The sequence below is a fragment of the Diceros bicornis genome, chromosome 14 (assembly GCF_020826845.1).
Source record: "Diceros bicornis minor isolate mBicDic1 chromosome 14, mDicBic1.mat.cur, whole genome shotgun sequence".
Classification (NCBI taxonomy): domain Eukaryota; kingdom Metazoa; phylum Chordata; class Mammalia; order Perissodactyla; family Rhinocerotidae; genus Diceros; species Diceros bicornis.
In genome coordinates this window covers 43,402,830-43,423,672 of record NC_080753.1, presented here as the reverse complement: position 1 = coordinate 43,423,672, position 20,843 = coordinate 43,402,830, and the positions used below count along the sequence as shown (strand labels likewise).

The 20,843-nt window shown below is 39.7% G+C and overlaps 1 protein-coding gene across 7 annotated transcripts in view; it reads right to left on the bottom strand.

Moving 5' to 3' along the window:
* The window catches only part of RIPOR2 (RHO family interacting cell polarization regulator 2), a 217,861-nt gene that overhangs the window by 94,650 nt on the left and 102,368 nt on the right, over positions 1-20,843 (bottom strand). Inside the window, exon 1 of one of the 7 annotated variants that reach the window (XM_058555135.1) lies at positions 10,073-10,255. The exons of the other annotated variants lie outside the window; for them this stretch is intronic. Coding sequence (XP_058411118.1) covers positions 10,073-10,133 — 61 coding nt within the window. The 5' untranslated portion in view covers positions 10,134-10,255. Of the gene's footprint in view, positions 1-10,072; positions 10,256-20,843 lie in introns of those variants that run through there. 7 annotated transcript variants of the gene reach the window in all.

Genomic DNA, 20,843 nt, shown 5'->3' with positions numbered 1-20,843 from the left:
TAAAGGTGACGTATTTCCAATTGGTGATTTCTTTGGGTGATGCCCCCTGAGGCCTGGCACCATCATTCCTTGGTGAATTAGGAGACGTGGTGTGTGTGTGTGTATGGAAAAGCCAAGGAGACAGCCTTGAATCATGCACAAGCATCAGTCATTCCTTACAAGGAGGTCCAAGGGCTTTAGATCTCCGAGACATGTGAAACCAGAGTCAAATGGCGAGGAGAGTCCTTTGAAATGATGCAGAGGTGTAAGTGGGAAGGACACTGCACACCTCCTGTGTGCAACCTCCTCTCAACTGATTCACTGATGGGCTGGGAGAATAGATCCTCAGTCCTACTGTGTTTCTCCCTTATGTGATGTTGCCTTCTCTGCCCTCTACTCCCCAACCCAGGGCATTCTCACTTGGTTTTTGTCTTGGACCAATAATTTTTCATTATCCTTCCAGTTGGTATTACAGAGGATTGTAATATGGTAACATATATTCTCTTAAAACAATATTTAAATAACAATAAGAGAGGATGAAGCCCCTCTTAAATGGGGATTTAAAAACAATAAGACCCTCCCAGCAGACGTGAAAAGGGGAACAGCTAGTGGGTGAGATGGTTAAGAAACTCCCAATGGCCTTAAGAGGCAAAATGATTTGGAAGTTGATGACCTAGACCAGAGGACAGCAAGCTTTTTCTGTAAAGAGCCAGATAGCAAGTATTTTAGGCTTTGGAAGCCAAGAGGTAAAAATGAGGAAATTATGTACTTACATATAACAAGAGAGAAAACAAAATTTCACATATTTTTTATTGACAAAATTAAAAATACAATAATAATTGAGCACTTTTTTTTTTTTTTTTTTTTTTGTAATACCAGTCTACTAAGGAGAAGAATGGAATTCTCTTTCTTTGGGATAACATTTTGCTTAATTGGAGTTCAAGGTTAGTGTTCCCTATCATCAAATTGATTGCAAATGTTCATCTGTGAAAACTTTTCTTACCTGGCAGGCTGTACAAAAGCAGGCAGTGGGCTGGGTTTGGCCTGCAGGCCATGGTTTGCTCACTCCTGTCTAGGCCAAGAGGAGGGCGGAGAGCTACCGACTCAGTGTGTGCAATCCTCAGCGTTGCCTTGTAGGTTATAAAGGCACAAACATCTGTCTTTCTGGTGTATCATCAATGTTAGGAAGATGCACAGGGCTTTTTTCTGTCCTGTGCACTGCAGTCCATGTTGTAAATAACAATATGTGTTGTCTTCTCTCATACAGAAGATGATGCTCTGACCCACCATCAGTTGTCTTTCCAGGAGTGGGGAGGATTTGGGTTGGTTCATTCCTAGTCTACCCTCCTGCAGCTGGTACCATTTCTGACCTAACTGACCAGTTATGTGCCCTGATCATAACTTCTATTGAATGTTGATTAGTTCCCAGTGGGTTGATCCTATTAACTTGCTCTCTGCCCCATTTGTATTATTAAGCAATTGAGCTAATGTTTGTCCTCCTGTACATGTGTATGCACATTTCTATTTTTACACGCAAAGACACATAAACAGGCTATCACGATTTTCTCCGGGAGGTTTACCATAGAAAATATTTAAAAGGCAATGGAAGTAAAAACAAAACAAAAAAAAACACACCACTAGAGAGGAGTAGAGGCTTCATTTAAAATCTTAATTACTGTCCTAAAATGCAACATGTATATAATTCAAATTTCAGTAGGTGCTATCTTTAAAGTAGAAATGCTTTAACAAATCTTAAAAGTCCAGCCTTTCTCAGATTACCTTTTCAAAAGAACTCTGTAAAGTGGTGATGGGGGAGGCAGTAACTGTGATGTGTTTACTGCAAGTAAATATTTACCCAGGAAATAGGGTCTGTGTATTGTTAAAGATACTGTTAAAGGTATGATTCTTCACTTTCAGCACTTCTGACCAAGACAAGGGGACTCTCTCCACAGGAAAACTGCCATATCTTATATTGCTGATACCCAAAGTATTTTCAGAGGGAGATCAGATTGGTTAAAGCAATAGAAAATGAGTAGCAAATCATATACTTATTCTGTGCCAAGCAATGGGGTTTTTCTGAGCCCTGCCTTGGTCACACGGTGGAGATCAGACAGCAGCCAGGCTTGCTATGTCATGAGCCAGAGGCACCTCTATATTCCCAGGAAAGCATTTGAAGTGAGCAGTCTCAATAGCTCTGCTCTAATCAGTCTGTGTCTTTGTTAATCAAAGGCCAGAAGTAGAAGAGTGGAATTGTACAGATTAGGGAGGCTGGGACAGCTCAGAAATCACAGTGAAATAATAACTGACATTTATATTGTACGCTCTTTTTTGTTTTTTTTATAATTTTATTTATTTATTTTTCCCCCAAAGCCCCAGTAGATAGTTGTATGTCATAGCTGCACATCCTTCTAGTTGCTGTATGTGGGACGCGGCCTCAGCATGGCCGGAGAAGCTGTGTGTCGGTGCGCGCCCGGGATCCGAACCCGGGCCGCCAGCAGCGGAGCACACGCACTTAACCGCTAAGCCACGGGGCCGGCCCTATATTGTACACTCTTAATGGTTTTCTATTACCTCATACATTTTCTGCTTTAACTTCACAGCAATTTTTTGAGGAGATGACCACCACCACCATCACCACCATCACCACCACCATCACTACTGCCGCCACCACCACCAACCACCATCATCATTACTATCACCATTATCACCACCACTACCACCACCACCATCATTATTGCCATCATCATCATCACTATAATTATCATCATCCTCATGTAGAAGAAGGAAAGTAAAACTTCTGAAAGGTTAGGTAACTTGCCTAAAGTCAAACTGCTAGTAAGTTGAACTACGTCTTTTGAGTCCAAATATTTCACTCTTTCTACTATGCTACCTTCCCTCAGTTTGGAAATCTGAGTGGTAAAAATAAAATAAATTTAAAAACAATTTAATTTGTGGCTCCAGAATTTTAGTATGCAAAGTATTTCGTACAATATGGTCAGAAAAGGGGTCTGCCCCTCCTCTGGAAGCTGTTTGCAGAGCAAGCATACGATTTTTTACTCAGATTGTAGAGTGCAGATCATTCAAAATAGCAATGTTTTCTGAAGAAGTTTTTTTTATCATGCTTTATATTAAAATTTAAAATTTTAATTTATTTTTCAGTTTTTAGAGATGCTAATTGAGATTAATGGAGGACTGAGGACATCCCCCTAAAGATATCCTTTGTACCCCTCAGCATCTAAACCAGAAGTTGAAGGAAAAGAGTTTGTTTTTCCTAATATTTCAGTCATGTAATATCTCTGAATGTGGTTGAGTGCCTTCTACAAATCATGTCTGCATATTTGATTCTTTGACATGCTTTTCTCCAAAAACTATTCTTTCACTTCATTGTGCTGTTATAAATAGGAAGAAAAATCTCACCATAAAATATGTTTTATTTATTCCACCTCAGAGTTTTCTAAATGCCAATTTATAGAGAAAAAAAAATTATACTCAACTGCTCAGCCAGCTGACTCAATGTGTGATCTGAAAGTCAAGTGATCTCCTTCCTGTTTCTCAGCTCACTCCTTCTTACTCTGAGTGGACAGTTTAGAATGAAGTCAAGATGGAGAGCGACCAGCTGGTCTTCCTCTGTTGCTGTTTGAGTTATACAGTATAAATATTTAAACTTTTAACTCTCAATGATCCAAAGACTAAGAAGGAAAAATTTGCAGTGAAAAGATGGCACCATAACCTCACTTTCCAGAAGTCAGCAACTTGTTCTTTTTCTATTTATTTCATTTAGGAATGATTATTTCCTAGGGTTAAACCTCATAATACAGGAGAAGACAAAATACTCTCAGGATCTTTTCTCTGTTTACCAGGTTCTCTATTAATGAAAATCTTTACAAAGCTTGACGCGAGTGTTTTCCCTTTCCCTCAATTGAGAAAAGAGACATCTCTCCCCTCCAAAAGTTCACATTTTCCTCACTTTTATATTTTAAGGTCCAAATTTTTACTCTGTATCCATCATTGATCTTTAAGTGTCTTCTGCCTGTTAAGCAAGTTGAGGCATGAAAAATCATAAGGTATGGAAAGTCCACATGTGAAGGAATGATGATAATATAAATTATTATTAATTTGCCTTCTGGAGTAAAACTGGTCATTATATCTGCCTTTTGATTGCTATCCCAGCATAGTTCAAAATCTTTCTCTTAAAAATATCTAAAAACGATCAAGTTGACTATTCTGTTTTTCTTGAAGTGAAAATTCTAGATGACTGATGAGATACACTCTGTCTACACAGCACAAAGTGAAGTGGTTTTTCAGCTTAAATGACCTGGTTTGGTTATCAACAGATTGAATAGTTCAGATACCCAACAAATTCCTCCTTCACTCTGAGGTATAAAGATGCAGTAGAATCATCACCCTCCTAATCAGCCAGGCTGACGTTTCAAGCTCCCCAGAAACCAGTCCCCAGTGCAGCCTGGAACATACTGAATATTGAGGAAGTACGCGAATGTTCAATATCCCACCAGCACGTGCATTTCTGGTTTCAGTTTCTTTTCTCCATTTTCACTTGCTAGGACCAGTCACTATTTTTTTTCTTCCTCTCCAACTCTTCTCGGTCTTTCTTCTGGTACTTGAAAAAGTCATTTCAATTTGACTCAACTAATACCTTTTCCTTCTTTAAAATCTCTTCTGAAATCCACTGAATTGTAAATATCTTCATTAAACATCCCAGCTCTTTGGCAAACAATCCACAGGCGAAATTGAGCCATCCAAAAATAAACGAGAGGTTGAATAAGCTGACACTTGCTAAGCACAATAAAACACGTGAGGCACAGCTGGCTGGGTAAATTACATCTCTTGAGTCAATATGTTGACCTGAGTAAGTGAAGTGACTTCTATCAAGGAGGAAGGGCAATGCTTCCAATTTATTTCACTCTTTTGGTCATAACAACAACACATTTATTTTTCTTTAAAAAGCTTTCTGTTGTGTGTGTGTGTGTGTGTGTGTGTGTGTGTGTGTGTGTTTTGCTACACATACAACGGGTATGCATATACTTGTTTTGATTTTCAACTCAAGTCCCATAGAATACACACTCAAATATGTCTCATACCATTCCTAAAAAGACTTGGCTGGCTGCTCATAGAGATATTAAATGAGCATTTAAAATGCTTTATTTTAATATTGGGCCCCTTTTAGCTTTGGCCTGATCTAAATAGGTCACTCTGAGGTCGCTGGAGGCCATAAATCAGAAGGGGTAGACTGGTGGCTAAGACAGCTTGCATGGCTTTAGTGCAATGTGCTATTTTAGTTTGTGAACCTGAAATGACACCAGCTCTTTGGCACCAGCCAAAGAAAGCTTCCTAGACATCCATGGGAAGCGAATGTTTTGCAGTATTCCAAGGCCTCGGTCACACAGGCATGAATTACCGTGGGGAGGTCTTGTCTGCTCCGGACTTTGTGACAGACAAAGTAGAAAAATGACTGCCAACCAAAGCATTTATCTAGGAATCCAGGATGGAAAATTGATCCAGGCAATCTCGGCAAATTGCAAAAGCAAAGAGTGACCAACTCTTTTTCAACCTAGGAAACTAGGGCAGCCTCTTCCTATCCCTTCCAATCCCATTTCTTGGGTCCACTTGAGAACCCCAGATATGGTTGTTTTTGAGACAGGTCCAACACAGCTAAATAATAATTGTTATATTTATATGATACAAACTGTGGCATAATCAAACAAAAAGCTCCCACTCTTTCTAGCCAAGGCACGTACACTTGCATGTTCTGTTTCTCAATACATTTTCCGTAGAGAGTATGACTTAACCAGTCTGAACTTTCAAGATATATTGGCTTTGTGCATAACCTTAATTTAATCTCTTCTTCTGTTCTTTTAATTTTGGAAAGGGCAAATGTAATTCAGTAAACAACATCAAAATACACCAGATTACAACAGATTGACTAATTGTTTACCTTTAAAAAAATATTTACCTTGGCTCCATAAGCAGTCTACACAGAAAGACAGAAAGTGGGCATCTATTCTACTTACAATTCTTTTTTTGATAAATCTTTTGCAGTTCTCTTGCTTTCTCTGAGCTGAAGTTCCCTTTGAAAGGGAAAAAGTGCTAACGTACTTGGCTTGGGGAAAGGAGAGAGGTTTGGTTCAAAAGTAAGTGGCATTTTTTCCCAAGCATCTGTTGGTCTCTTTAAGAGCAACAGGCAGCTAATGGTAGAGTGGACTTCCTTTTGCCAGTGCCATCTCCATTTGGGAGAGTTCTCCTCCTTTGGGAAGGTTGAAACAACTTTCCTAGATACAGTAATCTAGGCTAGGAGAAGAATTCTCATGCTATACTGCACTGTACCAGCTCCAGGGAACATGTGAAGATCTGGCAAAAGCTTTGCGGTTTCCTGTGATCTTTCTAGAAGCGAGATTTTAAAAGGCATGTAAGTGTCCTGGGTATATATGAGCCTGAGAAATACTTTGCACATATAATTGTGAACTAGTGGTGTTTTATTATTCTCATCACTGCACTTGACAACAGATTACTGAGCAGCGCTGAAAATGGAGGGGGTTAGGGCTTGTGCTTCTAAGGAAAGCAAGCAATTGCAGCTTTAATTTGTACTAAGGAGCAATTTTGGCTGTGAAACTACTGACTGACCATCACCTGGGGAACTGTTTCTTCCCACACATGAATTCTGTTCTGTTCTTGAAAGCTGGCCAAGGGCCTCCACTGTGTATGACACTGTTTTCCTTTTTTCTATTATTATTATCATCATCATAATTGTTATAGTTATCATTACTATTATTATCCATCCAGCTATTTCTACTAACATAGACCACACTGGCTGTCAAGAAGGCATAGTCACAAAACAGATGAAAGCCCTTTAATTTGGTAAATTTGAAACAATGGGAAAGGAGCCTCTAATTCCAATTACTGGTATTTCAATACCTTGATAATCAAATCAATCATTCTCCCAAGAAAGAATAAAGTCTACCTGAGAGTATCCATTTTCTAAATGGCATGATGATGTTGGTGTTGTTTGGAAAGCAAACCTGAGGCACTGTGTGTGTGTGAGAGAGAGAGAGAGAGAGAGAGAGAGACAGAGGAAGGAAGGTGGTAGGGTGGGGAATAAATATTGGGGTTTCTGGTGAGTAGGTGGATGACTGCTTCTCTCTCTCACTAACTATATGCAGCTCTCTCGTAGAACAAAATGCTTACACACCAATGCTTCTCAATTCTGTGAACCTTAACATTTTCTTCAACCACAGAAACAATAGCTGAAGCAAACAGGATCTTAGAAGGGTAGTTAAAAAAGTAGATATTGTGAGCATGACATTTTTTCCTTCCCAGATCTTTATGTGGTTCATAAATCTAAATGGATTTATATATACTTCTAACCAAATGGATCTAAATTCTAAATTTGTGTTCCTTTGGGGGGAAAGGGTCCTTTAAAAATGTGTCCATTGCAAGGAAAGATGGTTGCCTTAGTAACAAGCTCCTGGGCATTTTCCTTTCTTTATGTTAGAGGGAACTCATTGTACCAAAAGCTTTCTGCTTTCTTAGGCATGGCCAGTGAGCTGAAAGCATGGAGGAAACCTAGCGCAAGCATGAATTCTTCTAGGTAGATGTATGTCACCGTGCGGAAAAGATTAAGTAATAGATTGCTGGAGTTTTTAAAGTGAGATCTTAGAGGATGTGTAATTAGTGCTCTTGTTTTAGATGAGGAATGAGGCACAAGGATGTGAAATGACTTGCCCAAGACCCTACACCTATATAACAGCAGATGCAGGGCAACAATTCAGGCTCCTAACAACTTGTCTGGTGCTGTTTCCACCATATCATACCTCTGAAAAGTGGTTTATAAACTGAAGTTCTGTAAATAAGTCCTATTTTGAATATACTAGGTCAATTAGGTATGTGAAAACTCTGTGCTGAATCCCCTTTAAACATCACTTTCTAACCTAGTCTATAAACCCATTTTTGTGAATACTTAGTAGGCATTAGTATTTATTGAATGCTTACCACGTTTTAGGCACTATTCTAAGCACTTCCCCTGTAACAACATTTAATCTGTACACTACCCTATGAGGTTTGTACTCCATTTTATAAGTGGGTAAACTGAGGCACAGAGAGATTAAGTAACCTGCTCAAAGTCACAGAGTGAATTAAGCGGCGAAGCCCAGGCAGGGTAACTCCAGAGCCGAAGGGCTTGACTATCACCCCCCACAGAGCTTGCTTAAAATGAGGCACCGGCTGGACAAGCTTTCAAGTTAATTAGCAAACATGAGCCACGACTCTGAAAACCACATAAAAATATGCTTATATATTACATATTGGATTTACATCCTCTCTCTAATCTTTGGAGATGAAGTTAAATGAGATAATCATTCAGTCTGGAAAGTATAAAGCACATCACAGGTGAAGTGGAATGCAAATATTATGATCTATTATGAAGATAATTTGTACAACCCAAAAGGTATTACTGTCCCATTTCACCACTGAGGAAACTGAGGTTTAGTTTGGCAAGTTAAATAACTTGCTTAAGTCGCACGGGTAGTATGAGGCAAAATGAGGATTTGAATCTGAATCTTGTCTGACTCCCAACTTGAGTCTTCACCATGCCTGTTGAGGTTGAAACAATCGCCTTAATCCTGAGTGCTCAGGAGAGAGATCCTGCAGGCTCCTTAAAGCCCTGCTTGGTTGAGGTCTGTATCTCCTTCAGGGTGGGGCCGCACATAATCCATAGGGCCGGGCATCTGTCTATAGATGGCGCTCTTTAGCACCGTAGCCTGATGTAAAAGAGACAAATCCCTTTGGGGAAAGGGATGTGGCCTGGGCATTTTGGAGGCTGGGTGAATAATTTCCAAATTGTCCAGTCTAGGCTTATCTTCCTAGTTGTGAACATTTTTTAAGTCTTGGAGGGAATACACACCTAAGTAGGCATAACCAGAGAAAACATCTTCAAGCAGAAGTGAAAGCTGCAGAATGGAGCCTAAACTTCAGGTAAGTGGCTCTACATGCCTGGCATCAAAGACAAGCAACAGACTGAGAATTTGGCAAACAGCAACGAAGCTTGAGTAGATACTCTTCAAACTGATTCAGGTTGTGATAAAAATCCAAATTATGATTTTAAATATTTCTGAGGCCAGAATAAAATAATGGAAAATCATCACAACATTAATAGTGGTTACATTCTAGATGATTAGATTACACGGGAGGCTTATTATGCTATACCCTTCAATTTTTCTTCCGTGAACTTGTATTACTTGGGTAATCACAAAAAAACTTACTAATGTTCCTTAAAAGAAATTACTTGACAGAGTTTTTAAAAAATCACTAGATAGTTTCTCATGGAAAACAATCAAATTTATGAGGTCCCTGAATCCAGATTACCATTTATTTAGACTGTTCCAAATTCTAGAAAAGCTCTTGCCTACACCCAATCTCACAGGCAGTGTTTCAACAAGACATCTGTAGATTACTAGATTGGCCATTTAAAATCACAACCCTTACAGCCAAATCCCACTCTATAGGTTTACTTGTGGAAAACTGAGTGGTGCTAGTGGTGTCAGAAGCTAGCATGGCTGCAGCATCCCAGCCTGAAGAAAGGAAAAGGGCATGGAGAATTGGAGTGCCAAATAAGTCCACGGAAGAGTGAGAGAGAGCAAGATGCAAAGGGAGAGAGACAAAAGAGAGAGGAGGGTAGTGCAGATCAAGACAACATGGTACCATGGAGAACCATCCCTGGTCCATGCGTCCAACTGCTACTCTAGCAGCCTTGCTGTGTGCAAAGCACTGTGACAGGTTTCCCTTAAGGGGTTAGACGAGAGAGCACAGAAGAGGGACAAGAGGAAAGATTCAGTACTATTTTCCAACCTAAACTCAGCCTTTATCTAGTCACGACTTTAAAAATAAAAGGATTTGGAGGAGCCATTTAACTCCCTTGTCCTCTGCCTTGCCTTGGGTGTCTACATTGATAGCCACAACCACCATCCCATCCAGAATGCTTTCGAAGTACTCAAGTCCTTGCCCAAGCCGGGCCAAAGTTTCCAGTAGTGTCAAAGCTAAGCAAAGCAGACCAGAGTGGCTCCTGCCAGAAAGTCGTGTTTACCTTCACCAAAAACATCATCCTCGTTATCGACCAGGAGCTCCTCAGGGTCCAGGTACTGCATCTTGGAGAGAGTGGTCAGGGTGCTGCAGCTGGAGGCACACAGCCCAGGCAGTCTCAGCTGCCACACTGCCTCCTGAGGTGATTTCCTTTACCAGGGTTGCCTCAGACCTTGGGGAGGGCAGCTTCCGCATCTGCCCTGGAGAGAGCAGCTTCATTCATATGAATTGGCTTCAGGAGCCTTTTGAAGAGTGCATTCCAGGTGGGGTAATTTTCACCACTGAGAATAAAGAATTTTTTTGGAAGGGGGCTAGAGATCTAGTTGGATCTGAATACAGACATCCCTTAAAATTTGGGCGCAATGAATTCTATTTCAAAGCGACAACTTTCATATTTTGTTAAACAGGAAGGTGGACTTTTAACTTTCTTACTTATGACTTTGAACACAATGGGATGTGTTGAAAGAAAGCAGGTTCACATTTCTCATATCTTGGTTTTGCTTCAATGACAATTTATCTGAAAGAAAAGCAAGCCACTATGCAAGACCAAAGCAGGCATTTGTAGGGACCGAGTTTTTATTTCACTCAGTAATAGTTGCATTTTTGCAAAGCTCTTCATTTGACAATTAGAAACTTTACAATACTTGAACCAAATTTAACATACATCTAGGCTCTTACTGGCCCAATTAAATCTATGGTCAATAAATACATAATTAGTTCAGGTCTATTACTATATTTATATAATTAGTAAATATTTCACAATATTTACTCAGTCTGATACTTCAGACTTTATCACTAAAGGAGAAAGGAGAAAATGTAACTCGAAAGGCAGTTCCTGCCAGAGAGATGAGTAAATTTCACATGAGTACCAGTGGCTGGCATCACCGTATCGAACCACCCAAAGTGTGCTAAATTCTGTATGGCTGTTCAAACACAAATCTCTGAGTGATATCGCAACTTCATTTGGGAGTTTCCCAGTGTCCTCTGTTGTGTGACCTCAGGCGGTCACAAGCTCAGAAAATGCAAAAAGAGATGATGGCAAGGAGTTGTTAACCTAAGGTGTTTACTTCTGGCAACTTTATTTACCGAGTATGTTTTTTTGTTTTTTTTTTAAATATTAATATATTTTTAATAGACTTTATTTTTCGAGAAGTTTTAGGTTCACAGCAAAATTGAGAGGAATGTACAGAGATTTCCCATATACCCCCAATCCCCACACATGGATAGCCTCCTCCATTATCACCATCCTCACCAGAGTGGTACATTTGTTACAACTGACGAACCCACATTAATACAGTGTTATTACCCAGAGCCCATGATTTACATTAGGGTTCACTCTTGGTGTTGAACATTCTACAGGTTTGGACAAATATATGATGACATGTATCTATCCCTATAGTATCATACAAAGGAGTTTCACTGCCCTAAAAATCCTCTGTGCTCTGCCTATTCATCCCTCCCTCCCTGCAACCCCTGGCAACCACTGATCTTCTTACTGTCTCCATAGTTTTTTCTTTTCCAGAATGTCATAGTTGGAATCATACAGAATGCAGACTTTTCAGATTGGTTTCTTTCACTTAGTAATATGCATTTAAGGTTCCTCCTTGTCTTTTGATGACGTGATAGCTCATTTCTTCTTAGCACTGAATAATACTCCATTGTCTGGATGTACCACAGTTTATTTAACCGTTCACCTACTGAAGGACATCTTGGTTGATTCCAAGTTTTAGCAATTATGAATAAAGCTGCTATAAACATCTGTGTTCAGGTTTATGTGTGGACACAAGTTTTCACCTCCTTCGAGTACATGCTAAGGAGTGGGATTGTCTGATTGTATGGTAAGAGTATGTTAAGTTTCGTAAGAAACTGCCAAACTGTCTTCCAAAATGGCTGTACCATTTTGCATTCCCATCAGTAATGAATGAGAGTTCCTCACATTTGATGTTCCAGCATTTGGTGTTGTCAGTATTCTGGATTTTGGCCATTTTAATAGGTGTGTAGTGGTATCTCATTGTAGTACTAAGTGCTTTTAAAGAGACTCCTGGTGCTATTCCCCAAGCTAAGAACCTGTCCCCTCCTCCTTTAACTGCACTTTTGAAATTAAACCAGCTTCTCCCAGGGGAGAGTGTGGAAATTGGGGTTGGAAAAGTCCAGCCAGGAGAAAGGATGAGGACAGATCAATTCTCGAATCAGTCAGTCACGAAGGGCTACTTGAGCACCAGCAGTGGGCTTACCCTTGCGTTGTTTGCTGTGGGGTTCCCAAAGACCGTATGCAGCCTGGGGACTGCTGGAACCTCCAGTCACCCTCAATCAGGGCTGGGACAATCTTTAGGGGAGAGTTTGGAAATGTGTGGGTATTTGGAGTTGCACAATGACTGGGGGTGTTACTGGTATTTAGTGTCTTGGTAATCTTCCTGAATGCATGGGACAGTGGCTCAAGAGGAAGAACTGTCCAGCCCCAAATGCCAATAATTCCCCTCCCTCCTTGAGAAATACCTTGAGAAGCAGACAGCTGGTGCTGATGCCTTTCTCTAGATCTCCTTTGCTTCCCTCCTTTCTGATCCTTCCACCACCATCCCCCACCCTGATTCCCACTCAAATGACTTTTTTCGGTCAAGGGTTGCAGTTAATTATCTAAATTAAATTAATTAAAATGGGCCTGAATTGTAAGATGATGCAGCCACTATAGAATACAATATGGAGGTTCCTCAAAAAATTGAAAATTGAATTACCATATGATTCAGCAATCTCACTTCTGGGCATATACCCAAAAGAATTGAAAGCAGGATCTTGAATTGATAGTTCCACTGCCATGTTCATTGCAGCATTATTCATGATAGTCAGATGTGAAAGCAATCTAAATGTCCACTGACAGATGAATGGATAAAGAAAATATGGTATATACATACAATGGAATATTATTCAGCCTTAAAAAAGAAGGAAGTCCTGTCATTTGCTACAACATGGATGAACCTTGAGGACAATATGCTAAAGGAAATAAGCCATTCACAAAAAGACAAAGACTATATGATTCCCCTTATACAATGTATCTAAAATAGTCAAATTCATAGAAACAGAAAGCAGAATGGTGGTTGCCAAGAGCTAGGGGGAGGGGAAAATGGAGAATTGTTCAATGGATATGGAGTTTCAGTCATGCAAGACGAAAAAGTTCTAGAGATCTGTTGTATAACAATGTGCATGTCGTTAACAATACTGTAATGTAGACTTAAAAATTGTTAAGAGGGTAGATTTATGTTATATGTTTTTTAACATATAAAAAAAAATGGGCCCCTATGTAGGAAATCTGGATGTGGACTGAAGCTCCATTTGCTGTGGCTGGGATGAAAGGATGGGTATAAATTTTGATCATTACTGCATTTCTCACCCATTGTCCTGTGTCCTTTAACCTTCACAACCTCATGAGATGGATGCTATTATCTCATTTTACAGATGAAGCAATGGGACTCTGAGAGATTACATAGCTTTGCTAAGAGCAGGTAGCTAGTGAGTGACAGACTGGACTAACTCCAGAGCTCGCTCCATTACCTCTCATCTAAACAGCTTTATGGAGTGAATGCAGATGATATGGGTCACCACAGCAACCTGGTGACTCTTGGGAATCTGTACCACACCTCTATCCCCTCCCATCTCAGAACTACCAGCTTACCACATTAACCCTGGGGTCCCCAGCCATTCCACTTCAGCAAGTTAGCATAACCTCTCTAGGCCTATTTCCTCATCTTTAAACGGAGAAAATAATATCTTCTTGTTGTGGATTGAATTGTTGAACTCCCAATTCATATGTTGAAGTCCTAATCCTCAGTATTCAGAATGTAACATTATTTGGAAATAGGGTCATCGCAGATGTAATTGGTTAAGATGAGGTCATACTCCAGTGTGGTGGGTTCTTAATCCAATGCTTGTCTTTATAAAAAGAAGGGATTGCACACAGACATGCTCACAGGGAGAATGCCTTGTGAAGATGAAGGCAGAGATCTATAAGCCACAGAATGCCAAAGATTACCAGGAAATCAGCAGAAGCTAGGGGAGAGGCTTGGACAGATTCTCCCTCACCGCCTCAGAGGGAGCCAACCCTGCTGACCCTTTGATCTTGGACTTCTAGCCTCCAGAACTGTGAAACAACAAACTTCAGTTATTTAAGCAACTCAGTTCAGGGTTCTTTGTTGTGGCAACCCTAGGAAACTAACACACTTCCTCATCTGGTTTGTTTTGAGGATTAAACAGGATAACTCATGTAAAGGAACTGACATAGCACATGGCACACTGCACATACCCAGTTGTAATTATCCAACTTACATCTCTCACAGGGCAGCTTAGAGCCATTTCTCTGATTGAAGCCTCAGTAGGGATACAAAATGGGCAGTCACCATGCTTGGTACAAAATCTCAACAACTCTTGGTAAGTTCCCCTCAGTCTTCTCCTCCAATTTAGATATTTTAAAAACACAGCTAACAATCTCAAAGAACAAATCACAAATGCCACTAAGAATGCCTTGAAAGCAGAGAATATAAAAAACATGGTCCTTGTTTTCCAAAGTCCACAATCACCTTAGAGAGATAAGGCGTATATGCATGATGTGTTAGCTAAGAAGGAAAATTAATGAACTACAGGTGTATGCATCAATATGGATAAATTTCAAAAACATAATGTTGACTAGAAAAGTCTCATAAAAATACAAATAGTATGATTCTATTTATATAAGTGTCCAAAATGGCAAAATAAAAAGTATATATAAATAACGACTAACACTGACGTAGTGCCAGGCATAGGTCTAAGTGCTTTGATTCACTTAATTCTCACACCAACCGTATGATAGGTATTATCATCTCCCTTTTAGTTTAAGGCCCAAGAGGTAAAATGATCCACCCAAGGTCATACATCCAGTAAGTGGCGGAGCTGAGACTCAAGCCCCAGAGTCCACACTTAATCACCATGTTACACTGTCTCTCATACGTGTGAAGGGTAAAGGAATGCTGAGCTATCTGCAGCTCCCCAACTGCAGGCACTCCAAGCCTTTGCTCACATGGCTCCCCCTTCTCCTGTTTGTCCTACCAACTTGGGAAACATTCACTCATCTCTTAGGGTTTGATCTAAGGGCTATTGCCTCCATGAAGCCTTTTCTGATATCCCCAGGTGGAAATGCTTGCCCTACTCCCTTGGTCCACTTATTTACATCTCTATTTCACCCTGCCCTTCACTTCTGAAGGGTAGGGGCCATTTCTTCCTAAACTTTGTATTTTCATTCCCTAAGACAGTGCCAGGAAGAAAGTCATTGATCAATATGCATTTTTGAAATGAGTAAATAATGACTAAGTGAATGGCAGAAAGCTCTAGTGTGAATTGAACATGAGGGAGCAAGAATTCTTACTTGGGAATTGGTCCTAGAATCTGTAGGGGAGGAAAAACTTTTCCTCTTTGCTTTTAGGTCTTTAACTGGGGCCTGTGAATTAAACTGACCTGAGACAGATTAATAGGAGAAAAGGCATACAAATTTTATTAACATTTTTATATGCATGGGGGCTTCACAGAAAAGAAGTAAAAATCCCAAAGAAGTGGTTAGATTTGGGGGCTATATCGCATTTTAACAAAGAGCGATAAGTTGTGGAGTAGTGACTAGACAAAGGATGAGGGGGGGATGTTTGGGCTCATTCCTAGGGGTGGTAAATTATAAGAAGGTGACTAGCAAATGTATGATTGTTTAATAAGATTTTTTACATAGACTCATCTTGTCGTCTCTGGTGATAAAAGTGGTCTTCAGTAAAGAAGAGTCCTTCTCCTCTTCCTGGTATGGGAGAGGGGAACATCTTTACAAAGGGAAATTTATGTCCTGCTTTTAGGCAGAAAGGGAAAAGGCAGAGAGTTCTCCTGCATCTGCTGTTTCTCCATTGCCTTCAGCTAAAAATAATCCTAATGCCCATGTGGCATATTTTGGGGGGACATATTTTGATCCTCTTCAAATCTATACCAGAAAAGAAAGACTAAAGCTCGAGAAACTCAGCGCTAAGAGCTGGGCAAGCCAGTGAAGCGAAGTTAAGGGAATGTAAGTTACAGAGAGTAGTTTTGACTGAGCAGTGAGAGGTGAGTCTGGAGCAACAAAAAGGACTTTGCTTTTCAGTGATTGAGGCAAACAGTTCTGATAATTGGATCTGGGGAAGAGAACAAAAGTAAGGATGAACAAGTATAAGACAACTATTTTGATCAAAGGCTGATTTGTGACAATCTGGGCTAAGTTTAACAACAGAACTTCAAGGTCAAAAGCACAAAAACATGGCAAAGCTTTTAGATTCTAAACAGCTGGTACGCACTTTGTGCTGTACTAGGTGTGCAAATTTTAAAGAGATGCAAGGCCTAGTCCTTGCTTTGAGGAACTTTACTCACCTATTCCTGTGTTTATTCATGCATCCATTCATCCATCCATCCATCCATCCATCCATCTATCCACTTGAAAAATAGTAATGAATGCCTACTAAATTTCAGGCACAAGGGGAAAAATTTAAATAAATGTGTAAGTGACTGCACATGTGTTGTGTTGAACATATGAAAATCAACACAGTATTACTACTTTGTGGTATTCAAATTTCAGTTATAATGATCAGCTATTTACTTATTAATTTTAAACATTTCCACATGGTTTGCTGTTTTGAAAAAAAAAAATACCCTCTGTGAAGTACTTAGAGGGGGAAGCCACACTGGTGAGAAAATGTCATCATCCAACATGGGCTTTCCTTTCAATAGAGGACGAACTTCACAATTTTCTCTCTGTACTCACTTCTGGAGAATTTCCCACTCCCTCCAGAAAGTGTATTTAAATACTTAATTTTCAGACACAAAAACTTCAGAGCAGGGAAAAGAATCTGAAATAATTAGGGGAAAAATGTCCAGAAACAGAAAGGAGAACAAAGTAGGAGAGAGGAATTGAAACTGTGAGGAGTGGTTGGAATCGAGAAAGAAAAAGAAGGTAAAAAAAACCACAGAGCCAAAAATAACCTTATCTTTGGGTAACTTATGTGCCATGCACATAAAATGTGTCTAACTGCAAAATGCCACGGCCAAGGAGCTGGGACTAAAGGAACATGATTTTTAATGATGTTCCTGTTTTCACATTGCAAAAAGGAGATACCCACCTCATGGGATGACAGCCCTCACAGAGGCTTTGGAAGTACTCCTGCTCATCTTCCCCAGTTTTAGGGGTATCTCTCTGCTGTTGGAGCCATACTCAGGGTCACTTACTGCAGGTACTGGGGAAGCCTGCAGGACAGGCTGACCGAAGCCCTGGATGATCCTCTTCAATAGGACTAAAGACAATGAGGGTAATTGCCCAGCAAACAAATCTGCTCACTCTGCTCTGAAAGGAGGGAGAATAGCCCAGCAAAAATGGTCTCTATGGAAAGACTTGCATTGGGTATAGTTTGCAAAGTCATAGCCTTGGGCTATGGGTATAACTGCTGGGAGTGGTTAAACCTACAACTAGTGACTTTTTTTAATGGCATAAAAGGCACTGGTTCTGGGATTTGACAGAACTGAGTTTTAATCCTGGCTTTGCTATTCCCCAGATCTTTGACTAAAGTTATTGAATCTGACTCAGAATCTGTAAAATGAAATAATAATCATTGGTTCAGCCCTCCCCCCTCAAGTTGCCCCAAATTAAAATCTTTGTCGATATCTTGTGCTAGCTGTAGAAACACAACTTCAAGACCCAGTCCCTGGCCTACAGCCCCTATCCCAACCAGAATGTAATCCCAAAGCCTTTCCAGTATAGAGATCCTGTGACTTCCACTGATAATAAAATTTACCTCCTAGGGTTTGGTGACATGAATTGAGACAGGAATCCTTCCCTGTGGCCCTATCACCAACTTTAGATTAACCTCAGGACTTCTTTCTTGGTATGGGAGCTACAGAAAGCAGCAGAAGTGGTCAGGGAAAGAAACTTTGAGAAGGTGGAAAGAAACAGTCCTTCGTGTCTGTGAGAGATTTAGGGGAGACTTTAGGGAAAATTGCAACCCTCCCTTCTAGACTGTGACTCTAGACCCAAGAGGACATCTCTGTCCACAGAAGGGAGGCCAGAGAAGAAGGTATAACTTTCTCAACTTTGAAAGCAAGGCATACCTCTCACCATCCTAAGTCTTATAATGGGAGATTGCTCTTTGGAACATAAACCACAGGACAATATGAAATGTTGTTGTTGAAAAAGTGAATGACATTAAATGACTGGTACTTAATCCTCTGGCAAATCACAGGTTTTCCAATTCTTTGTTTTCAAAGAATTGAAAGAGGATCTCATTGAATTATTGCCAAAAGACCAGTGAGCTTAATTTTTGATGATAAATCATTATGTGGTTTTGGCATATGATTGAGAAAAAGTTCAAAGAATCAGCTGGGATATCAGAGAAAATGGTGGAGTAAGGACTTTTAAAAACTCTCTCTTCTGTAAAAGCAATAATAAATACCAGAAAAAGTGGTGAGTATTAGCTTTTTCAGAACTCTGGAAATTAAACAAAGGTTTGCAACAATCCAGGGAACATTTATTCAAGAAAATCAACTTAATTTTCATAAGAATAGTGAGTTTTGTGGCATTTTAACTTGCCCTATTCCCATGTCCTCCTCCCCAGTTCTGTGGTAGCCTTGAAAACCATGAGCTTGCAATCACAGTGAAAACCAGCTGACGGGCAGTCATTGGAGTGGTTGGAGAATGGGACTGGAGCTTCTTCAAAGCCTTATTCTCGGACAATTGTCATGATTCGACCTGTCTGCTGGTTCCTTGGAAGACCTCATTTGCAAGGCTGTCTTTATTTAACCTGACTCAGAGTTGCCCATTGCGAACAGCCCTTTCCCTGGGCCTGCTTGTCAAAAACAATCAGAGGCAATTGGTGAACAATGAAGCTGCCTGAAGCAATGGTAAGAATTGGGGGCAAATAATAGCTGAGCCAAAATCTTAAAAAGGAAAAGCTAGGGAAAGAGATGGTCACAGGGGGCTTTGAAAAACTCTGACATATTCCTGGGAATCTAGAAGGCCAAACACGTGTAGGGCTGTGCACATGCTTAGAAAAGGCCATAAACTCTCACCTCTGGCTAATCTTGAGGTTCTGCAGAAGCAGGAAGTAAAGGTTAAGGCGGAGTTGTAAAGTGCCTAGCTGAGTGTTGCAGGTGTGTCCCAGCTTACATACAAAGCCCCTTCGCAAAGACTAAGACTTATTGGTTCTAAGCATCTGAAGACATCTCTGTCCAACATTAGCTGACCACCAAGCAACTAAGCAGAGATTTCAGTGACCACACATGACAAAGAATACAAGCTTTCAGAACTGGTTCAGAAAAGCCACTAAACAACAACAACAACAACAAACCCTACGGAGAGGAAGAATCCGATTTCCAGTGTTCCCATGAAATGTTATTTAAATTGTCCAGTTTTCAACAAAAAATTATGAGACATGCAAAGAAACAAGAAGCATGGCCCATACACAGAAAACAAAACAAAACAAACCAGTTAATAGAGACTGTCCCTGAAGAACCCCAGATATTGGACTTATTAGGAGAAAGACTTTAAATTATCTATTTAAAATACATTCAAAGAACTGAAGAAAACTAAATATGAGAACAATTTCTCAACAATAGAGAATATCAATAAGACAACAGACCTTATAAAATAAAAAACAAAGAGAAATCCTAGAGATTAAAAGTATAATAGCTGAAATGAAAAATCACTAGAGAGGCTCAACATAAGATATGACCAGTAGAAGAAAGAATCAGAAAACTTAAGAGAGGTCAATTGAGGTTATCTTGACTGAAGAACAGAAGAAAAAAAGACTTAAGAAAAATGATCAGAGCCTCAGAGAACTGTGGGACACCATCAAGAATACACATATATATATATATATATATATATATGTATCATAGAACTCTCATAAGGAGAAGTGAGAGAAAAGGGAGCAGAAAGAATATTTGAAAAAACAATGGTCAAAAGATTCCAAGATTTGATGAAAAGCATTAATCTATACATCCAACAAGCTCAACAAACTCCAACTAAGATAAACTCAAAGAAATCTACTACTATACACATCATAATTAAACAGTCAAAAACCAAAAACAAAGAGAAATCATAAAGCAGAAAGAGAGAAATGACTCAGCACATACAAGGGGTCCTCGATAAGACTAACAAGTGATTTCTCATTAGAAACCATGGAGGGCAGAAGACAGTGGATACCGTATTTAAAGTCTTGAAAGAAAAAAACTGTCAACCAAGAATTCTATATCTGGCAAAACTATGTTCACGAATACAGGAGAAATTAATATATTTCCAGATATACCAAAGCTGAGGAATTTCATTTATAGTAGATATATAATATAGACTTGCCTTATGAGAAATGCTAAAGGGAGTCCTTCAGGTTGAAATGAAAGGACATGAGACAGTAACTTGAAGCCATAAGAAAAGATAAGGAACACTGGCAAAGGTAATTGCAAAGCTAAATGTAAAGGACAGTATAAATGTATTTTTTGTTTGTAACTTTCCCCCATCTTATTTAAAAGAAAACTGCATAAAGTAATAATTATAAATCTGTGTTGATGGGCACACAATATGTAAAGATGTCATGTGTGTGACAGTAACAGCACAAAGGAGGGGGAGTGAGTGGGGCTATACAGGATCAAAGTTTTTCTATACTATTGAAATTAAGGTGATATTAATCCAAGCTAAATTCTTATAAATTAAGATGTTAATTATAATCCCCAGGACATTAAGAAGAGAAATAAAAAGTATAGTA